Source organism: Molossus molossus, unplaced genomic scaffold (genome assembly GCF_014108415.1).
Source record: "Molossus molossus isolate mMolMol1 unplaced genomic scaffold, mMolMol1.p scaffold_m16_p_8, whole genome shotgun sequence".
Lineage (NCBI taxonomy): Eukaryota > Metazoa > Chordata > Mammalia > Chiroptera > Molossidae > Molossus > Molossus molossus.
This window is the reverse complement of record NW_023425402.1, coordinates 8,910,912-8,932,500: the sequence shown is the minus strand read 5'-3', so window position 1 is coordinate 8,932,500 and position 21,589 is coordinate 8,910,912. Positions and strand designations below refer to the sequence as shown.

At 53.6% G+C, this 21,589-nt stretch overlaps 1 protein-coding gene across 1 annotated transcript in view; it reads left to right on the top strand.

The window, feature by feature from the left end:
* The window catches only part of MDGA1 (MAM domain containing glycosylphosphatidylinositol anchor 1), a 139,278-nt gene extending 124,269 nt beyond the window's left edge, over window positions 1–15,009 (top strand). Inside the window, 1 exon segment of the mRNA XM_036248668.1 lies at window positions 14,845–15,009. Within this exon segment, the coding sequence (XP_036104561.1) occupies window positions 14,845–15,009 (165 nt within the window).
* Window positions 15,010–21,589: the final 6,580 nt, after the last annotated feature.

Sequence of the window (21,589 nt, the reverse complement as noted above, 5' to 3'; positions counted from 1 at the left end):
GTAGACCCTCTCTGGCTCCTATCGCTCCCATACCTTTTTTTTTTTTAATTGCCAAATAAATCTCACATCCAGAAAAGGGCATGAAACAAACGTTCCATTTAACAAATCATTTTAAAGCCAGCACCAGGATGGCCGCCACGTCGGCCAAGGGCCAGAACATTGCCAGCACCCAGCAACCCCACGGGCCGCTTCCCCACTCGCCTCCCCTTCCCCTGAGCTCCCAGGCGATCGCTTCCCGCTTCTCTTTACAGTCTGTGCTCCGTCAACACAATCAACTGTTGTAGGGCCTGTTCTGAACTTTACGGGAATAGAATCACGTTATCTATTCTTTTGTGTCTGCTTCTTTGAGCCGACCTGGTGGTGTTTGTGCAACTCATCTGTGTGGTTCGTGTGGTCACAGTTTATTCATTCTCATTGTCGTAGAGAGATTGTGGTTGTCTGTGTGCGGCAGCAGCCCCACCGCCCGTGCCCCCAGCCGGGCTCTCGCCAGCTGCAGCACCTTAGGGCTCTGGGCCACCTGCGCGGTGGGGATGTGACTGATCCTCGCAGCCGCCTGCGGCCTGACTGGGCAGGATCCTCTGCAGACAGATCGCACAGTGAACAGTGCTGGGGGCCAACTGAACCCAAGGTCTCCTACCCTCCCGGGTGCCCAACTGTTGCATTTGATGCCTAATTGTTGCCTGGTAGGTGTTTATTGAGTGAATGAATGACCACCCTCCTGCGATCCCTCCAAGCAGGCTTCTAGCTCAGTCCCTCTTCCCTTCCTTCCAGCTGTCAAGGGCACTGGCTCTTGGCACGTGTGTCTCTTTCTGAGACTCTGCAGGCTGACAGACCCCTCCCAGACTCATACCCTCCCTCCTGCCTTCCCTCCAGATGAATGAACTGCTCTGCCCTGACTAACTACCTGCTCCTGGCTCAGCAAGGAGGTTTATGGACTGCTGCGGCCACCTGTGCAGGTGCCCCGCCCCCTCCTGCCTGGAGTGCACCTGGGTCTAACCTCCGTCTTCCCACCCGTCTTCATCTCGGCGGCCTTGCTGGCTCTGAGCAGGCGTGGGCAGAGGGGGGCACAGCCAAGAACATCTCAAGGCCTTGCGAGGCACTGTCCAAGGAGAAGCACTCCCAAACACATGCATTTCGTTTGGATGGTTATTATCATCCTGTTCTAAGTATTTTATATTTTTAACTCATTTAACCCTCAGAACCACCTCTACAGTAGGTACTATTATTATCCCCACTTTATAGAGAAGAAAGCTGAGAAGTTAAGGAGCTTGTTTAAGGTAGAATTACCAGCCCAGCCGGTGTGGCTCAGGGGTTGAGCATCGACCCATGCACCAAGAGGTCACCGGTTCAATTCCTGGCCAGGGCACATGCCCAGGTTGTGGGCCTGATCCCCAGTGGGGGGCCTGCAGGAGGTGGCCAATCGATGTTCTCTCTCATCAATGTTTCTATCTCTCTCCCCCTTCCTCTCTCTAAAATCAATAAAGAAAAAAAATTTAAATAATGTAGAGTTGCCAGATAAAGTACAGAATGAGCAGCTGAATTTGAATTTCAGATAAACAAGGAATTTTTAAAGTATATCCCAAATGTTGCATATGAAATTCAAATGGGCATCCTGTATCTTTGATTTGCTTAATCTGGCCACCCTAGTCCAAGGTCACTGAGCAAGAAATGGTGGAGCCAGATTCAAACCCCAGCCTGCCACTGCCCTCCACTCCAACCGGATCTGCACCAAGCCCTGGCGGCCGACAAGACAAGCAGATGGATTTGAGACTATTTTGTAAATCAAACCAGCAGGGTTAGGAAACAGATTCGATATGGAGGCTGAAAGAAGCCGGGTTTCTGGCTCTGGTAGATAAGATGTAGAGAGGAGGCTTCAGCTCAGAGAAGGCAGAGCCTCCAGAGGCCAAGATCAGGTCCCCTGGGGGCCAGTGGCCACCTAGCCACCAAGAGAGACAGCCCGGCCCTGCCTGGCGCAAACCCAGTCACCTCAGTCCTTCCAGCCCAAGGCCCCCTTTTCCAGCCTTAAAACCCAAAACCAAACCACCTCAGCAGGGCCTGCCCTCTGCCCTCCCTCCGTCCCTCCCTCCGTCCCTCCCTCCGTCCCTCCCTCCGTCCCTCCCTCCGTCCCTCCCTCCCCAGGGCTAACCCCGTATTAGATGTGATATAGCCACAAGGCTTCCCAACTGCAAAAACTGCAGAATGAATGTGATGGTGTCTGAGGCTGCAAATGCAGATGTATGCTTTTATTTTGCACCAAATAACGAATTTAATTACTTCTTCGAGGGGAAGCCTGTTTGGCAGATAGGGAGGCAAAGCTAATAATAGCGCGTTGCACGGAGCTCATCTCAGAGGAAGAGCCACGAAAGGGTCCTGCTTCTGTTCCTGACAACTTGAAAGCCCCAGGAACACGGGGGCCTTCTTCCTCAAGAGCCGAGGGAATTAGGAGAAAATGCTGTGGGTTTTCGCTTTTAAGTCACTGTTTTGATCCTTTGCAGCCATCAGAATGGAGGGCCCCTGGAGAGACTAAGGTGGGGGTCACTGGCGGAGAGAGTGTGGAGGTGGGGGCAAGCCCCTTGTCTCCCTGTACCCCCAACCTCAAGGGGAAGGGCCCGAAGGAGCCCCGCCCCCAAGATAACGCCGCCCTGGCTGAGGGGCAGTTTGCTTTTAGATTTTATTTTTCAGTCAGTTTGCATTCCATATAGTTTGTATTGGTTTCAGAAGTGCAGAGAGCACAGAACAGCGAATTAAGAGAATCTGTTCTGCCAGTTTGGGCAAATGATGCCCCACGTCGGGGCCTCAGTCCTGCTGTGGGTGTGGGGCCTCGTGTTCCTCATCCACAAAATGGAGCCGGCGACGCTCACCCTCAGGGGTGATGCTAAAGGCGACAGTCACACAAAAGGGCCTAGACAGGTCTGACACAGAAGACCTCAGTAAATTCAGCCGTGGCAACAACAGTAACCATCACTGTTATTTTCTGCACCACGAGGGGTTGAGACCAGAGAATGTGTGTGAGGAAACCAGGGGTGAGACCTCGGGCAGTGGAGCAGCCTCTTTCAAGACAGCAGACCAGGTAGACAAATGCAAGTGTAAATTCACACTCTGCGGGCCAAACGGGAGGGGCCGGTGGGCTGCGCACAGCTCCGAGACCTGCCCCGGCGTGGCTGAGCTCTGGGCCTCCGCCACAGACGGTCCCTGGATTTCGATCCAGCCTCCACCACTCAGATGTAGAATTGGAAGGGGCCGTAGAGCCCATCAAGTCCGACCAACTCCCTCACCCATCGTACAGATGAGGAAACTGAGGCCCAGAGAGGGGAAGTGCCTTGTGAGCTGTCTACTCTGGGCCTCTAAACCCACCTGCCTGTCACCTGTGCAGGGCACTGCCCCACACATCTGGCTGGCTGCTGTGTTCTCTCGGGGGAGTCGCTGCACCTCTCCAGGCTCTGTTTTGCCCGTAAAATGTAGGGTTTGGATTAGATGTCAAAACAGTGTAGAGGAACAGAACAGGCCCGAGAGGCCTGGGTCCAAATCCTGGTTATGTGACCTGGGCAAGTACTGCCAGGCCCCTGAGCCTCACCCACCATCACCCCTCCCACCACCATCATCACAGCTAACATGCTCTAGGGCTTGCTTTTGGAGACCCTATTTATTTTTATTATGATGATTTTTTTTTTAATCCTCACCCGAGGATATTCTTCTATTTATTTTCAGATAGAGTGGGAGAGAGACAGTGAGAGACAGAAACACCAATTTGAGACAGACACATCAATTGGTTGCCTCCCACACAACCCGACCAGGGCTGAGGACCAAACCGCAACCAAGGTACGTGCCCTTGACTGGAATCGAACCCACGACTCTTTGGTCTCTGCAGGTCGACGCTCCAACCACTGAGCCAAACTGGCCAGGGCGAGATCCTATTTATTTTATTTTATTTTTTTTTTATTTATTTATTTTTTTTTTATCCTCACCCGAGGATATTTTTCCATTTTTTGTACAGATAGAATGGGAGGGAGAGAGAGGAAGGGAGAGAGAGTGAGAAACATCGACGTGAAGGGACACATCGAGTGGCTGCCACCCGCACGACCAACCAGGGCCGGGGACAAACTGCAACCGAAGTACGTGCCCTTAGCGGGAACCGAACCCGGGTCTCTCCGGACCGCAGGTCGACGCTCCAACCACTGAGCCAAACTGGCCAGGGCTATTTTAAGTTACTTTACTTGAACCAACTCATTTGTTCCTAATGACAGCCCTGCGGGGTGAGTCCTATTATTATCCCCAACCGACAAATAAGGCAACTGAGGCCCACAGAGGCCAAGTAACCTGCCCAGGTCATGCCCCTCGAAGGGCTGTCACTGGGAAGGATTCGATATCCATTGTGTACCTGGCACGTAGTGGGCTGGATGCTCAATAAGCATCTGTGCCCACTCCCCCCAATTTAGTCAGCACCTCGAGGAGTCTAATCGCAGCCAGGAAGCTGGAGACCTTTTACACACCATATGGTCATAGAATTAATGAAGTGTTGTAACCAAAGATTGGAAAGAGATTAGGGGACTCGGTTCCTGGAGTAGAACTATTAAAAAAGAAGGAAGCCACTCAGTTCTGCAAAGGAGGAGTGAGAATGGGGCCCAGGCCTCCTCTTAGATGCCGGGCAAACACCAGGCAAGGGAGCGTCCCTAACCAGCTCAATGCGTCTGCCGTCGGCCATAAAGACACAGCTTATTGGCGCTATGGTGACGGGAGAACCGAGGAGTAACAAAACAACCTCTCTGGAGAAGGATAAGAAGGCAGGTTTATTACCTCAGCAAAAAGGGATGCTTCAGCCGGAATGCCCATCCTGGTGACAGGAGACAGGGCCCACCTCATCAGGCCTCGGGCCGCACCCTTCCGCCAACTTCTGGTCACAGGTGGGGCGACGACTTGGACCCAGCAAGGCCTTTGCTCTCATCCTTGGCCTCCTGGAGGCGTGCCTACCCCCACCCCAAAGCAGAGTCTAGAACAGGCTTCCTGAGTTGGCTTCCTCCATCCTTGCCGATCCCCTGTCTTCCCTGATGCTCGGGGTGACTGCCTGGGTCCAATCCGGCTTTGCCACTTACTGGCTGTGTGACCTCCGGCAAGTCGCTTCACCTAACTGGGCTTCAGTATCATCACCTGTGAAATGGGTATAATATCAGAAACCACTGCATGGAATAGGTGTGGGGATTACATGAGGCTTGTAAAGTGCTTAGCCCAGGGTGTGACACTGAGTAAGCCCTCACCATACTATATTTTAATTTGATGATGAGTCTGTCTCCCCAACTAGAGCGTGGGCTCTGGGCTTCTCATGTCTTCATAACAACCTCATGACGTAGTTATTATTGTCTCCATTTTAGAGATGATGACGCTGAAGCTCAGAGCAATGAACCAATCGCTTGCCCCAAAGTCACACAGCTGGGACCGGATAGATGTCAAGAGTGGATGCCATGGCCCTTCTACTCTGCTCCCAGGGCCCCTGTTCTGCTGCCTCAGCCTGTGGCTCTGTGCTGGCCTGTTAGGCAGTAAGTAAAGATTCCAGTCCAGAGACCAGGCAGGAAATAATTAAGGGAAAGTAGTCTCAGCTCAAGAGGGCACAAAAGCCAGAAGTAGGTCTGCAGGCCTCTGGCTATGGGTGCCAGGGGCTGAGCTCATCTGGGCTGTGGAGGGAGCTGTTGCCACCCAGACAAGGAACACCAGGCCGAGCCCCTTTATCTCCAGAAAGACGGGAGGCTGAGAGAGCGTGCGCACACACAGACCCGGAGACACGCAGTCGCACACAGGCGCGCACACACCCTCAGGAGTGCCCACCACCCCTACACAGCCCTGCCAGAGGGACCCACTGCGCCTGCTTCCTGAGGGAGGCTCGGGGCCGGATTGGGTGTCGCATAGGAGGGGACTGGAAAGTCATGTACAACTTGCAGAGGCCCTGCAGTGAGGAGAAGGCGGATTTCTCGGGTTTTCCTCAGCAGGAGTTCAGCGTGAAGGGTGAGAGGTCAGAGAGTCTTCCGGTTAGCAGGGCTGATCCATCCTAACAGGCCTATGACCCTATCCTTCCCCTCCCCCCACAGATGCTTCAGATTTCAGTGGACATCAGATCCACCTGGGGAGCTCATTTTAAAATTCAGATTCCTGCCCTGGCCGGTTTGGCTCAGCGGTTAGAGCGTCGGCCTGCGGTCCTGAGAGACCCGGGTTCGGTTCCCGCTAAGGGCATGTACCTCGGTTGCAGTTTGTCCCCGGCCCTGGTTGGTTGTGCGGGTGGCAGCCACTCGATGTGTCCCTTTCACATCGATGTTTCTCTCTCTCTCTCTGTTCCTCTCTCTCCCTCCCACTCTACCTGAACAAAAAATGGAAAAAAAAATAAAAATAAAAAAAAAATTAAGCCCTGGCCGGTTTGGCTCAGCGGTTAGAGCGTTGGCCTGCGGTCCGGAGAGACCCGGGTTCAGTTCCCGCTAAGGGCATGTACCTCGGTTGCAGTTTGTCCCCGGCCCTGGTTGGTTGTGCGGGTGGCAGCCACTCGATGTGTCCCTTTCACATCGATGTTTCTCTCTCTCTCTCCCTCCTGCTCTATCTGAACAAAGAATGAAAAAGTGTCCTCGGGTGAGGATAAAAAAAAAAAAAAATTAAAATTCAGATTCCTGGGTCACCGCATCAGAGATTATCATCCCATTTGGCAGGTGTGAAAACTGAGGCCCAGAGAGGCTAAGTAATTTGCCCAGGACCACACCGTGGAACCCGAATGTCACTCCAGGGCCCAAACTCTGAACCACCGTGCTAGGCTCTGTCTCAGGCGCCTGCAGACTCAGGTGCAGGCATCCAAAGAGGCTACGACCTATCCCTCGGGGGGGTGCAAGACCAGGAGCAGGGGGCAGAGCTGGGCAAAGCGGGTCAGGACCCCAGGCATAGAGGCAGGGGTCCCAGGCAGGACCCTGTGTCCACTGGAGACTGAAGGCTCAGAGAAGAAGCGGAGGCACAGATTCAGCCGTGCAGGCCGGCGGACCAGGCTGCCAGACAAGCGCGCCCTGCAGGGCTGTGTGGACTGAGGCAAGGGACTCGGCCTCTCTGAGCTCACATCGAAGCCAGACCCAACCTTCCTCCCCACGCAGGACTGCGGCGAGGAGTCCGCGAGCGAATGCACACATCCGAGCACCAGGGAAGGCCTGGTGACCCTTCTGGTGGGGTTGGGTACACAGCCTGGAAGCTGCCCGGGGCAGGGTGGACGAAGCATGCAGGAGCTGACCCTGCCTCCTGGTGTAGCGGAGCCGGAGCTGCTAACCGTCTCCTGTCGCTGCCCTGGAGTGCCATCCGTGCTCGGCGGGTGCTGCCAGCCTCAGAGTGCGGTTCATTCATAACCAGCCCCGCTCTGGGTCTCTACCGAGCCAGAGGGGCCTCGTCCCCCAAACCCTCAGCCTCTCAGCAGGGGAAGGAGAGGGGAGCAGAAGTCCTTCCTCCCCACGAACAGTTAGGCAAAGGGACACGGAGGGAGGCCTGCTTCCCTTTACCTCCTCCGTCGAGGCCTCGGACTCACACCCTGTGGACCGGCACGGGCACTGGCCAGACCGCCTGGCTCCGCCTCTGGGGCTCACCGCTCTGCAACCTTGGACAAGGTGCACACCCCTCTGCGCCCGTCCCCTCATCTGTAAACCCGATAATAGTAGAAGCCACCTCCCAGTGCTGTTGTAAAGATTAAATAATAACACACATAAAGATTTCAAACAATCCCAGGCACATGTTAAATGCTCAATTGTCATTATCAACTACTGGCCCATCTGGCATCCCTGTGGGCACGAGGGGTCAGGATATAGAAACTCAGGCAGCCGTGCCTCAAGGCGTCCCGGAGGGTGGGAGGCATTGAGTGCAGCAGGTCGGGATAATGGCAGAAGGCCTCAAGTGGCAAGAAGAGGGGCAGAGGGTGTCCCCAAGGATCCGTAGCAGGAGTCGCAGTCTGGGCTGAGGCTGCCTGACCTGGCTGCTGCCTTCCCCTCCTTCAGTCTCCGCTTTCTTTCCTTCCTGCTCCACTCTTGGAGGAGAAACAGACACCAAGGGAACTCGTCTGTTGTCGGGTGTTCCCCTTGGCAGGGCTGGCGTCAGGCCACCAGCCCTTCCCCTGGTCTCTGCCCTGGACGGGCTGGCCCAGGACCATCAGGACAGCACAGGCGCTGTCGTAGGGAAAAGTGGGCTGATGAGCAGAAACCAGGGGTGACCCAGAGGGGCCCTGATAAAAAGGCATCTTGTGCCAACTGTACATAAAGGTGAGGTTCCCTCACACAGACTTCCAGCTCTCTGAAGACATAGTCACTGTTCTTGTCCCCTCAGACTGGGCTCCCCGAGGACAGGCATGTCCCGCTCAGACTGGGCTCCCCGAGGATGGGGCCATGTCCCCCTCAGACTGGGCTCCCCGAGGATGGGGCCGTGTCCCCCTCAGACTGGGCTCCCTGAGGACAGGCCATGTCCCCCTCAGACTGGGCTCCCCGAGGACAAGGCCGTGTCCCCCTCAGACTGGGCTCCCTGAGGACGGGGCCGTGTCCCCTCAGATTGGGCTCCCTGAGGGCAGGACTGTGTCTTCCTCCCGGGTGTCACCTCTCTAATCTCCTGTACTAAGACTTTAGCCTCATTGGTGCTCTAGGGATGGAATGATAAGTGTTACATTTACAGCAGCACCCCCTCATCTATGCGATATGTTCCAACCCCCAGTGGACGCCTGAAACCAAAGATAGTATCAAACTCTACACAGATGCTCCTCACTTTACCAGGGGGTTCCGTTCCGATAAATCCATCAAGTTGAAAACACCTTTACTACCCCTAACCTACCGAACATCACAGCTTAGCCTACCTTAAACGTGCTCAAAACACAGCAGCCTTGCCCTGGCCGGTGGGCTCAGTGGTTAGAGAATCAGCCCGTACACTGAAGGGTCTCGGGTTTGATTCTTGATCAAGGGCACATACCTGGGTTGCAGGTTCAATCTCCGGCCCCAGTCAGGAGGCAACCAATCGATGTGTCTCTCTCACGTTGATGTTTCTCTCCCTTCCTCTCTCTCTCCCTCCTTTCCACTATCTGTAAAAATCCATGGAAAAAATATCTTCGGGTGAGGATTAAAAACAAACACACACACACACACACACACACACACACACACACACTTCTCACAATAGCCGCAAACTGCCGCAGCACAGCACCCTGGAGTGCCGCGGGCCGTGGGGAGCTGGTCCAGCATCAGGACAGCATCCTACTAGCAGAGCCCTGGCCCGGGGGAAAGATCCAAGTTCAAAATGTGAAGCCTGCTGTCCACTGAACATGTGCTGCTTTTGCACAGGCTTAAAGCTGTAAAGTCGTTAAGTCAAACCATCACGATGTGGATACAGTTTATATACACTAAATTTTTTCTTATACATATGCACCTATGATAAAGTTTAATTTATAAATTAGACACAATAAGAGATTATCAATAACTAATAATAAAACAGAACATACCTTGGTCGGGTGGCTCTGTGGGTTGGAGCATCCTCCCGTACACCCAAAGGTGGTGGTTTGATCTATGATCAGGGCACATACCCAGGTTTCGGGTTCAATCCCCAGTCGAGCGTGTGGGGAGGCAACAATTTGATGTTTCTCTTTCACATTGAACTCTCTCTCTCTTTCTCTCTCTCTCTCTCTCCCCCTTCCTCTTACTCTCTAAAATCAATAAAAAAAACCCAGCCCTGGCCGGTTTGGCTCAGTGGTTAGAGCGTCGGCCCACGGACCAGAGAATCCCAGGTTCGGTTCCCGCTAAGGGCACGTACATCGGTTGCAATTTGTCCCCGGTCCTGGTTGAGGTTGTGTGGGTGGCAACCAGTCGATGTGTCTCTCTCACATCAATGTTTCTCTCTTTCTCCTCCTCCTTCTCTCCCTTCTGCTCTATCTGAAGATAAATGCAAAAATGTCCTCAGGTGAGGATAAAAAAATATATATATCCTCAGGTGAGGATTGAAAAAATAAAACAGAACATGACCGGCCAGTATGGCTCAGTGGGTTGAGCGTTGGCCCATAGTGGGTGCTCCAGAAATGTTCGTTAACAAGGGCATGTTTCGTGGTGGCGTGACAGGGGCCAGTCTCGAAGGTGCTGAAGGTAAACGGGATCAGAGTCGCTCTTCCGTTCCAGCAGGCAAGGCAGTGATTAAGAGCACATCTCTCTCGACTGACAGATTGAGTTCAAATTCTGCCACCTGCTCCGCCTTGGGCAAGTTGCACCTCAGTGTCCTCATCTGTAAATGGGGCTACTTGGGAGTTGTTCTGAGATGTCGCTCAGGCTGTTTGTGTTCATCTGGGTCCTGGCAGAAAACCACTGAGGCGAGGGGCTGTTTGCACAGATGCGGGCAGAGTTGAATGAAACAGTAAGGGATAGCGCAGGACCCCAGGGCTGGCAACACGGCACTGTTAGCACCCTGGGCCTTGAGGGGCATGGGTAGGAAGCGGTCATGGGAGTCCGGAGACAGACTGTGCTGTAGGAGAGGGGCTGAGACAGACACCACGAGCACTGAGCAGCCACCGCATCCCAAAGACCTGCCTCCCCTCACTCCCTCCCCTCCTCTCGCCCAGTGGTACCTCCCACCAGGCAGTGCCAGCCAGGGGAAGTCCCAGGAGCCCAATACGCAATCCACAGAGCCCAGCCTCCCCATGGCGGAAGAGGACAGACAGTGGATTTGGAGGAGCAGACTGATGATATTCAGCACCCCGATATATAGAAAATACTGATTAAATATTATTACAGTCGGCCCTCCGTATCCACAGGTTCAACATCTTCAGATTCAATCAGCTGCAGACTACTTGATCCCTGAACAATACAGTAGAAAAATTTACATAATATTTATATTGTATTAGATATTACAAGTAATCTAGAGATGATTTAAAGTATAGGGGAGGATGTGCATAGTTTATATGCAAATACTACACCATTTTATATAGGGACTTGAGCATCCGTGGACTTTGGTATCTGTGGAGGGTCCTGGACGACTGTACTTGTATTACTGTTCATGTGTCTCATGTGGTTCACCTGGTGACGTCTGACATGGCATTTCAATGTTGGTGCACACGGTGTCAGGCCCCCCTAGCACAGCAGGCGGGCCAGGGGCTGGGCCAGCTCCCCAGCAGCCCCATCGCACACGGCAGGTGCCCCGCCGATGACAGCGCGCTTTCGTGTTTAGCCATGGGCTGCATGTTTGACAAGCCATCAGGATGGCCTCGCGTTAGCAAGCTCCATTAAAACGGAAGCACCGTGCTCGAGTATGCAGACGGAGCCACTTTATTACTTTTTCATTTGTTTGCACAAAGCGTGTGTTTGGCATACACCTTCTTTGCAAATAGTAACAAATGGGCATGCTCGCTGCCTCCAAAGCTGCGGTGTCCTGGGTGAATAGGCCAGAACGTGTTGGACACCGCGCTTGGTTCCTCTTACAGAACCTGACACACTCCTCAAAATGTACGAGAGGCTGGAGGGAGGGGGACCCAAAGTGAGATGTGTGCGTGTGTGATGTGTGTGCGTGAATATATCACATGTATGTGTGTGCGGTGTGTGCACGTGCATGTGTGATGTGTCTGTGTGCGCACACACCTCTGGGTGACTCACTGTCTCCATCTACAAAGTCAGTGACCTGGGCCCGATGGTCTGTGCAGCCTCCGCAGTTTGCCTGTCCCTCCGCTCTGGGCTACCTCTAAGCCCTGGAAGCCACAACCTCCCGGAATCACCAGCTTTCCAATTCCCAGGGAAGTCCTGCTCAGTAAAATGAAATAAAACCTACAATTACCACCCTGGCTGGTATGGAGCAGTGGTTAGAGCTTTGGCCTACGAACCAAAGTGTTGCAGGTTCAATCCTGGCCCTGGTTGGGGTTTGTGTGGGAGGCAACCAATTGATGTGTCTCTCACATAGATCTCTCTCTCTATCTCCCTCCCTCCCATCCACTCTCTCTAAAAATCAATGGAAAAAAATATCCTTAAGTGAGGATTAACCAAAAAAAACCCCTATAATTACCAAATGCATTTGGAAAATGGGTCAAATTTAATAAAGTCTGCTTAGTGGGTGTAACTACTTAAGGGACAGTTCAAATACTTATACTGTAGCCCCCAAAGCAACAGTATTCATAAATCTGCCAGAACCCTCAAATCCAGGGTTAATTCCTTCACCTCTCTGTACCTCAATTTCCTCACCTGTAAAGTGGGGGTAACAATACCCTCCTCATGGAGCTGTTGGGGAGATTAGATGAATCAATTCCTATAAACCATTCCGAACAGGGTGTGGTACCAGCAAGTGCGCAGCGCCTGTTAACTGCTGGCATTATTATTATGTGTGGTAGTGGTAGTTCCAGTGAGGAGAAAGGACTTAGGACAATACAGATGCCCATTAAGCAGAATCTGTCCTGTCCTGACCATCCCACAGAAGTGCCCTCAGCCCCGAGTCCCCACACATCGCCGTGGCACCTCCCTCCAGGGATCATCACAACCTAACCCCGTATTTCTCTCTCCATTTAGTGCCGGGCTCTCCCCACTGAGTGGGTCTCACGAGGGCACAGACCTTGTTCCATTCACCGCTGTCTCCCCAGCCCCAGAATGACATCTGGCTGTGTTTCCATAAGTTCTTGTCCAGTGAATGAACGTCTACATCCAACATGCACGCGGTACTGACCGGACGTGAGGATGACCTCTGGACGACGCTGGTCAGGGTCGGGCGCACGTAGATGCCACAGCACACGCTGCAGGCTTTCTGCACACACATCCAGCCTGCAGTTTCAGCTCACAGGACTGCTCCTTGCATGGATTTATGTTTGAATTCAGATAAAGCGAGATCAGAAACGAACATAAAAAATAAAAAACAAAGCCCTGGCCAGTTTGGCTCAGCAGTTAGAGCCTCGGCCTATGGACCAGAGAGGTCCAAGTTCGGTTCCCCCTAAGGGCACGTACCTCGGTTGCAGTTTGTCCCCAGCCCTGGTTGGGTCATGTGGGTGGCGACTGGTCGATGTGCCTCTCTCACATCGATGTTTCTCTCTCTCTCTTCCTCTCTCTCTCCCTCCCACTCTGTCTAAAGATAAATGCAAATAAATAAAACATCCCATTTCTTGGGGTGAAGTCCCAGGCTCAGCACCCTAAGGCCAGCCATCTCCTGGGCCTCCCCTCCAGTGGTCTGGAATAAGGGGACTTCTTGTCCCGGAAGTGGGCTTCCTGGGGTCAGAGGATCCCTGGTAAGGATGATGCACACTCTGGGGTACCCTCAATTCCTCCAGGTGCCATGAACCCCACTGGAAAATGCAGAAGTCAGGGGTGCAGGCAGTTGCAGACTTCCCATAGCCTAGCCTAGCTCTTTCCAATAATATCTTGAGGCCTTCACAGGAAGGAATATTAATCACCCTGCTGACTAAAGCAAGGGAAGGGGTCTGTGCATTTCAAATAAATTTCCGACTGCAAAGGGAATGAAACTAAAAGCAACGGGTTAACCAGAATATTCTATTAACCAGGAACATACATCACATCCCCAACACTCTAGCTGGAAGCATACCTTAAACACCATCCTGTGGGTGGTCCTCAGGATTTCAGATAGTGTATGTTTCTAATCGATCATCTAGCAAAGATTCAGGACCCAACATGATAAACACAAAGAGCTCACCTTCCCTGAGAAGCAGTTGAAGGCATTCTGTGATTCCAGTTATAACACCCAGCACTTACCAGTATGCATTTACTATGCACAGCCAGCCCTTCAGGTCACAACTTTGGGATATATCACTTCCCCCCACTTTATAGATGAGAAAACTGAGGCAGAGAGGTTAAGGACCATGCTTAAGGTCACACAGCTGGTAGGTGGCCAAGCCAGGATTCACAGCTAAGTAGTCAGGCTCCTGAGCTCAAGTTCTTCACCACCACATCCCACCGTATCTCCGGAGGCAGGGGGAAGAGGGGGTGGATAGCACATTTTAAAGAAAGGAAAAAAGATATTGGGCCCTGGCTGGTTTTCGCAGTGATTAGAGCATTGGCCCATGGACTGAAGGGTTGCAGGTTCGATTCCGGTCAAGGGCAAGTGCCTGGGTTGGAGATTCAATCCCCAGCCCCGGTAGGGGTCACACGGGAGGCAACCAATCGATGTGTCTCGGTTTTAAATCACAAAGATAACAGTTGTGAAAAATCATGATTATCCCTTTGGATATAAAACTTTCCTTGCAGACAGCACATCACGCTGCCTGGTGGACATGGCAGAAAGTGTGTTTGGGTCACAGTTATAAAACTCCCCAGCCTCCCAGGAATGGCACACTCATCTCAGTGTTCTCCTTTCATATACAAATAAACTTGGAGCCCAGAGAGGTTAGGTGTCTTGTCAGAGGTCACACAGCAAGTTAGCAAGAAAACCTAACCCACTCAGTTCAATGAACACTAGATCACATCTGCCACATGAGTGAATTATGTTCTTTGCACTAGAAGCCAGAGAGGAAGCCAGAGGCCAGATTGTGTTGGGCCACGTTGTTAGCCAGTTGGGGCAGGTAGAGGAGGATTAGAACCAGCTCCTTTCATCGCCCCAGCCACAGCCTAGGTCTGTTTTCTGCCCCAGTGCCGCTGCTGCTATGGGGTAGTCCCTTACGGGTTTTAGCCCTTGGTTCTCAGGAGAGGAAAAGGAAAGGCCGGATACCTATTGATCCTTTTATTTGAAGGCCAATGAATGCCTTTCACCTCTCAGAAACTTCCAAATAACCCCCTCTCTTCCAGTAATTCTAGGAGAATGAAAATTGACTCCCACCTGCTTCTCCTACCAGTCAAGGTAATTGCTTCGGGAGAGGCCAGGAACAGCTTCTTTGTGCCTGTGGCCGCCTCCTCCTCCTCCCAGGTGTGGAGGACACTGATGATCCCCATCAATGATGTCACAGGACCAGGTGGGAAGGAGGCCACTGTCCTGCAGGGGGACGTGAGGACCGAGGCGGCCAGGCAGGGGAGAGCGGAGGACGGGACCCAGGAGCTCCTGCGAAGGTCTGCGTTGGAGGCTTTCGGGTGAGGTGACAGCAGCTTATTACACTAATTTCCTTCCCCTGCCAGAGCGGCAAATCCGGCAGATCCGCAGGGCTTCACAGCACATTTGTGTATCAGGTGCTCTCCGCTCCCCTCCCCTCGGGGACCGTAAGAGATGCCTGGGAAAAAACAACATGGTCCTCTGTAATTTCAGTCAGTTCCAGAGTTAGTAACAAATTACGAGCTCGGGGAGGTGGAGGAGGACTAGATGGGAGGCCCACTCTGCCAGCGAAGACCAGCTCCTGCAGGAACACCCAGGAGTCAGGCGAAATCATGGCAGTGCTGAGGCCTGAGATGCTGAGGCGGATTCCTTGGACCCTGTACTTCTGTGGTACAGAGCCCGTAGGTCCCGTCCCAGGAGAGCTAGGTGGGGGAGGGGAGAAGTGAAGGGAGCATTCTCTCCCACTCTCGCTTTCTCCCTCCTGGTGGAGGGTGGGAGTGGGGTGCCGGAGCAGGCCCAGCCCCCCGGGAGCCCTGAGGATCACACCCTCTCAGAGAAAGGGCAGGAGGAATGTTTCAGAGAGAACTAGAAACTTCTTCTTCCTGGTTGACTTGACTAAACCCACTGACCTCTGAGGATGTTTCTAGACCAGCAGCCTAGAAACTGGCCATTGCCAGCTGGAAATCCAAGAGCCCCAGATGCCTGTGTAATTTTGTCATTTGTTGCTTTGGTCCTAGGAAGACTGTGTCCCCAACTGGGAGCTCCCTGAAGGTCAGGGATTCGGCTGTCAGCCTAGAAGCTCAATCAGTTCTTATCTGAGCTAAGATCACGAGGCCACTGGGAAGCAGCCGCGTGGGGACGTGGGGACGCTGGGCAGGGTTCGCCCCAGATGACGGGTGGGGTACATGGAGGATGGCTGCCCTGAAATGCCAGCAGGGCTGTCCTCTGACTCCTGCAGAACTCACTCCTGTGAAGAACTAGACTTAAGGGGAGGTGACACAGGGGACCTGGTTTTGGCTCTGGAAAAGGATAAACTTTCTAAGAGAGCAGATTACTGGGAGGTGGTGAGCCTCCCACTCAGAGGTGACTTCTGAGGAAGGGCCTGAAGCCCTGGGGGACAGTTGGACTAGGTGGCCTGCTGTCCAAACCCGAGTCAGTGCGCGGTGGGGAGGTTCTCACCTCATCCACCCTCACCCCTAGAGCTGTTAGCCACAGGGAGGGGCCAGAGGCACGTGGGCAGGAGGGACCCAGCCACAGCCAGGGAGACCACGGAACAGCCAGGACAGGGAGGGATGAACACAGCGCTGCTGCTGCAGGCCTGGGAGACTTCCCCACTGTCTGCAGCAGGATGGACACATAAATAGGAGCTAAATCTTCCCCGCTGACCAGCGTAGTGTTCCGTCCTCACTGCATCAGGGGAGCAAGGCCTCAGCTCACCCAGCTCACTGCAGGGGACCCATTCATTCTTCACCAGAGAACCTGGGCCAGAGCGGGCAGTGACTTGCCCGCAGTCACACGGGTGGTGAGGGCAGGGGTGGGGCAAAACCCCAGGGCTCCCCACTTGCAAGCCAGTGCCCTTTCCCTGCCCTTGTCCGTCCCCACAGCACCATCTGCTCCTGCAGCAGCTGGGATTCCTTTTTAAAAATTATGTTAGTCTCAGGCAAGTCCCAAGTGTATATATGATATATGTGTTCTTTGCTGACCCAGGAGCAAAGAATGAGCTCCTGGCCTTTCTGGAATACCAGGAATGTGTTACCCTCCAGTCTCCATGGCTCTTCCTTACGCCACGTTCTCTCTGAGCAACTGAGAAGCATGTCATCTTTCACCCTGCTGTGCCTTCGCTTCCTTCCAGGAGCCCCTCACACCTAGCTCCCCAGCTATCAGATGGGCTGACAGACTCCACTGGAAGGGAGTGGAGATTCAAAGTGTTGCGCACCCCACCCCATCCTCCAGGAGACTTTGCTTTTTATTTTTATCCTCACCCGAGGACATTTTTTTTAATCCTCACCCAAGGACATTTTTCCATATTTTGTTCAGATAGAGTGGGAGGGAGAGGGAGAGAGAGAGAAATATCGACGTGAAAAGGACACATCGAGTGGTTGCCACCTGCACGACCCAACTAGGGCCGGGGACAAAGTGCAACCGAGATACATGCCTTAGCAGGAACCGAACCCAGGACTCTCTGGTCTGTAGACCGACACTCTAACTGCTGAGCCAAACCGGCAGGGCGAGACTTTGCATTTTAAGCCAGGCTGTGCTAGCGGGCAAGGCTCGGTCCAGATTCCAGAGCCTTGGCATTGAGGACTTTCAGGATGATGTGGAGAAGTGGAGGGGTGGGGGCAGGTGGGAGATGTCCCCCTGGGCTCCTCGGCTACTCCCTAATGGGGAAGGAGGGCTGGGCTGGAGGGGGGCACTATCCAGGAGGGGAAGCAAATAACCAGGAACCTGGGCACACTGCCAAGACTGGGAGCAACCCCTCGGCCAAGCACCAATGGCAGGACCGTCCTCAGCCAGGCATGTTCCACGGGTACCAAGCTCCTCTCCCTGTTTGCTGGTAAACCCTGGAGAATAGGAAGGGGGACGTTCACCACTAATGCCCATCTGGACAGATGACCACCATGACCCACTGCAGGTCATCTTCCTTCACCCCCCAAAACAGGCACCCCCATCTCACCCACTTGGGCCCCCCCTGGGGTCCACTGACCACACACTGACTGGACGCGAGAGACTAGATGCAGCAACCTCTAGGGGTCCCCGCTGGAGGTTTTGGGCTCCCTGGATCCCAGGAGCTGGAAGAGCAGAGCAGAGTCTCTGTCGGGAATCCTAAGATATCAACCAATACCATCCGCGCACCAGAGCTTGTTCACAGGCTCCTGAGCAGGGTCTGGGGCTCCTATCCCCTCCCCCACCATTCCTCCCCGACCCAGGGCAATTTCCCCAGAAGTGTGCTCATGCTGCGCCTTGCAGCCTCGGTACCAATTGACTGGATTTCAATCAGAAATCCATCTCCCATAAGGACTGCTTTGGATAAGAGCAGGAGTAACCTGCAATCTAGATGCTGATGCCAAGCCATAATGGGGGAGCCCGAGAGAAGTCGGCTGCTCAAATCCAGTCCCCAGCCCCCAGCGAGGGTGAAAACAGGCTTCCCTGTGGCAGACTGGGCTTCAGGGACCTAGGGAAGGGGGTACCTGATCTCCCTCCATCCTGCCACTGGGCTGGACAGGCCGAATCGAATCGCCAAGCCAGGCTAAGGAGTTAATGGGCTGCCAGCAGTTGGCCAGGGTCCGGGAGCCAGCTGTGCGCCCTGGGCGCGCCCTCCGGCTGGTTCCCGGGACGCCCGCGACAAGTGCTCCTATAGGCCAGCTAAATGGGACCGGGGTGTGCTTGAGAGCAGGAGCAGCCGCGGCTCCGCACGTCTCCCATCCACCCACCCCCAACCTCATCGCCAGCTGCCACTTCTCCCACTCCTTCCTCTCCCGGCCTATATTACAGCCAGGAAAGGGTCACTCAGAGAGAGGGTGGCTGCTCCCGTCCCCTCTTCCCCAGGACCCCCACCCTGCGGGCGGGTCGGGCTGCCTGGACAGGGTGGCCTCTCGGAGCGCTGGCGGCGGCGCGCGGCCCGCAGCCTCCCGGGTAAATAATGCACGCCTCCAGCCCGGCTGCAGCAGGTAGTGTATCAAAGTAATACCGCGCCGCGAATTGCAGTGTAATCGCCGTAATTTAGGGCCCCATGGGTGAGCCGGTTTCGGAAAGGCTGCGCGGCGGGACGGGCAAGGTGACTGGAGCGTCTGCGCTGGCTTTGACCTCTGGATTTCCTCCAAGCTAAGTGAGGCCATAAAAAATTCAGAAGCCCAAGCTGTCTCATAGCAAATGGGGTGTAGGCAGAGAGATTGTATTATCTATCTAGATCCAGCGAGACGAATGCCGGTCCTGGAGCAAAGCGATGTCGCTGGTTGCGCACCACTGGACATAGTGGGTGTCCACGAGCTGCACCCATCCCCTTGAAGGTAGCCGAGAGGGGCCCGGGCAGTGGGCTGGGGGCGCCTTGCCAGCAGCGAGGTGATGTTTCCATTAGGACTTGGGCCGTCCCTGCCGGAAGATCTGTCTTTCCCACGGACTGCTCAGCAACCGTCTCTCAGGCCCTCCGGGACCCAGCTGGGCCGAGGCCATCCCCACCCTGCCGCCCTGGAAGTCGGTGGGGGTATTTAATATTCCTGCCCAGGTTCTCCTGAGGCATACTGCCCTCCTCCCCTCCCCCAGTCCCGCCAGGATAAGTCATTCTGGGGTGGAGAGATGATAACAGGAAATGTATTTGCAGGCTCCCTTCTAACTTCTTGATGGGAGCCAGCTGGAATCGCGGGAGCTGTGTGCTGCCCCTCTGGGGCTCCGCTCCTGGTGACCCAGAAGGTGATAATCATGAGCTTCTCTCAGGAAAGACAAAGAAATGGAAAAACTTATTGGGCCCTGCAGCCCTGTCACATGGCATTAGCAGAGAGCCTTGTGTCTGTGGCCCCGCCTCTGTGCCAGGGAGCTGTTTTGTCTATCCTCAGAAGCCGGCAGCTCCTGGCCTAATTGTCAGGACCAGGAGTTCCCGTTTTCTCCTGGTCCCTCTCCAAATCATTCTCATCTCTCATTGAAGAGATGCGACATACACCAGGCTTTTCTGAACTGACAATCTGCTGATATTCCCCCAACCCCACTCCACCCTCTGGTTGTTTCTCTTTAGCCGGGCAGTGAGCTTGAGAGCCAGAAGGGTCCTTAGAAACCAGCGGTTCTGGATAAACACGCCGTGGTGCATTCTTACAGCAAACATTCCACAGCCGGCAAGAAGGAGGGAGAGTTACATGTGTGTAGAAAGATGTCTGGGATATATTGTTCAACAGAAAAAGCAAGTTGCAGAGTAGCATGTAGAGAAGGATCTCGCTGTGTTACATTTTAAATGATGGCTATATATACTCACCTGCTTGCATATGCATAGGAAATGTCTGAAGATAAAAAGACTGTTAACAGTGGTTGTCCCATGAGATGAGGAGAAAGGGACTTTAACCTCTCACACTTAGATTTTGTAATGTTAAATTTTCTCAACAAACAATTGCCTTACTTTCATAATTTAAACATAAATCTCCCCCCCCCAAAAAAAAAGAAAAAGAAAAAGAAATCCACCCAGCTAGAAGGGGGAGCCAGGATTTAAACCCAGAGAGGCAAAGGGACTCCCGGGTTGCAGAGTGCTCACAGCCTGGCCTGGTCCCTGTCCACACTGTCCTCATGCCAGGCTCCTTCCCAGGCACACAGCCCTGCCAGCCCGGCTCAACAGGCCCACGAGGGAGTCATGGAACCCCTTCTCACAGCTGGAAGGGCTCCTGACAGGAGTGTCACCTGACTTGAGGGAACAATCAGATAAAGACAAGGGGAACCAAAGACAAGAGTTGGAGACAAATTTGGACACCTGGCTGGGTGGCCTGCACTTGCCCATGACCCTGCACTCATCCAGCCCAGATAGGCCCAGTCTTCTGATACAGCTGGCTTCTCTTCACCCAGCCTTAGCAGGGGTGGGGACCGAAGGGTCATGCCTAGGATGGCCAACCATCTTGATTTGTCCAGAACTGAAAGGGTTACAAGGATGCAGGGCTTTCAGAACTAAATTTGGGACAGTCTTAGGCAAAGTGGGACGCGGTCACTCTTATGCCAGCCATGTCCGTAGCAACCCACTGAGAGTCTGGGAAGGACACCCCTGCGCAACTCAAGGGTAAAGATTCTAGAAGCTTGTCTCTTGGCAAGGACAGCCAGCCCCTGCTCTGGCTTTGTTGAGAAGTAAGAAGCTACAAGAGTTAATTTATGTCTTGCCAGTTATGATTTCCTCATGATCCAAGTAAGCACACATGTGTGCACGCGCGCACACGCACACGCACACGCACACACACCTCCTTACCTTCTTTAATCTATTTAAAGGCACATCGGCCAGGACCCAGCTATACCACCCAGAGCTCCCTGTGTCTCTTTGAGCAACATAATCCTCAAAAAATTCTAGAGCCTTTAATTACACATGGGGTACATCACGATTTCTCATCTCTCCTTCCCCACCTCAGGAGACAACAAGGAAATTTCACACCCTGGTGAGCCCAGCGCCTCTCTTCCTCTTTGATGCCAGCCTGGGGTTAAAAAGCAGGGACAGGCAACACTTGCCTCCTCTGGGTCCTGATTCCTTTGCTGATTTTGAGATTCAAAGCATGCATCTTTAAGATCGTAATCTGATTTTGCCATGCCCGCCTTCCCAGCCGATTAATGGCCCCCTGGCTTCCGCACTGCAGCACCCAGTGATCTGCAGACGCCACACACCCCCACCTGCCTCCGCCCCACCTGCGGCTGCTAACCCAGAGAAGAAAAGGCTAAAGTTAAGCTGGGGGTGCCGCTGTAGGGGGAGGGTGTCAGAGAAGGAATGGAAGATCCAAGTTCAAGTCCTGGTTCTGTCACTAGCTAGCTGTGTGACTTTGGACAAATTGCTTTCTCTCTCTGGACCAGATGAAAGGGTTGACCTCCTCGTGATATCTAAGGTCCCTTTAGACACAATAAACCAGACTTCCTCAGCTTACATCCTGGCTTCCCCTTCTAGCTGGGTGGGTTTGGG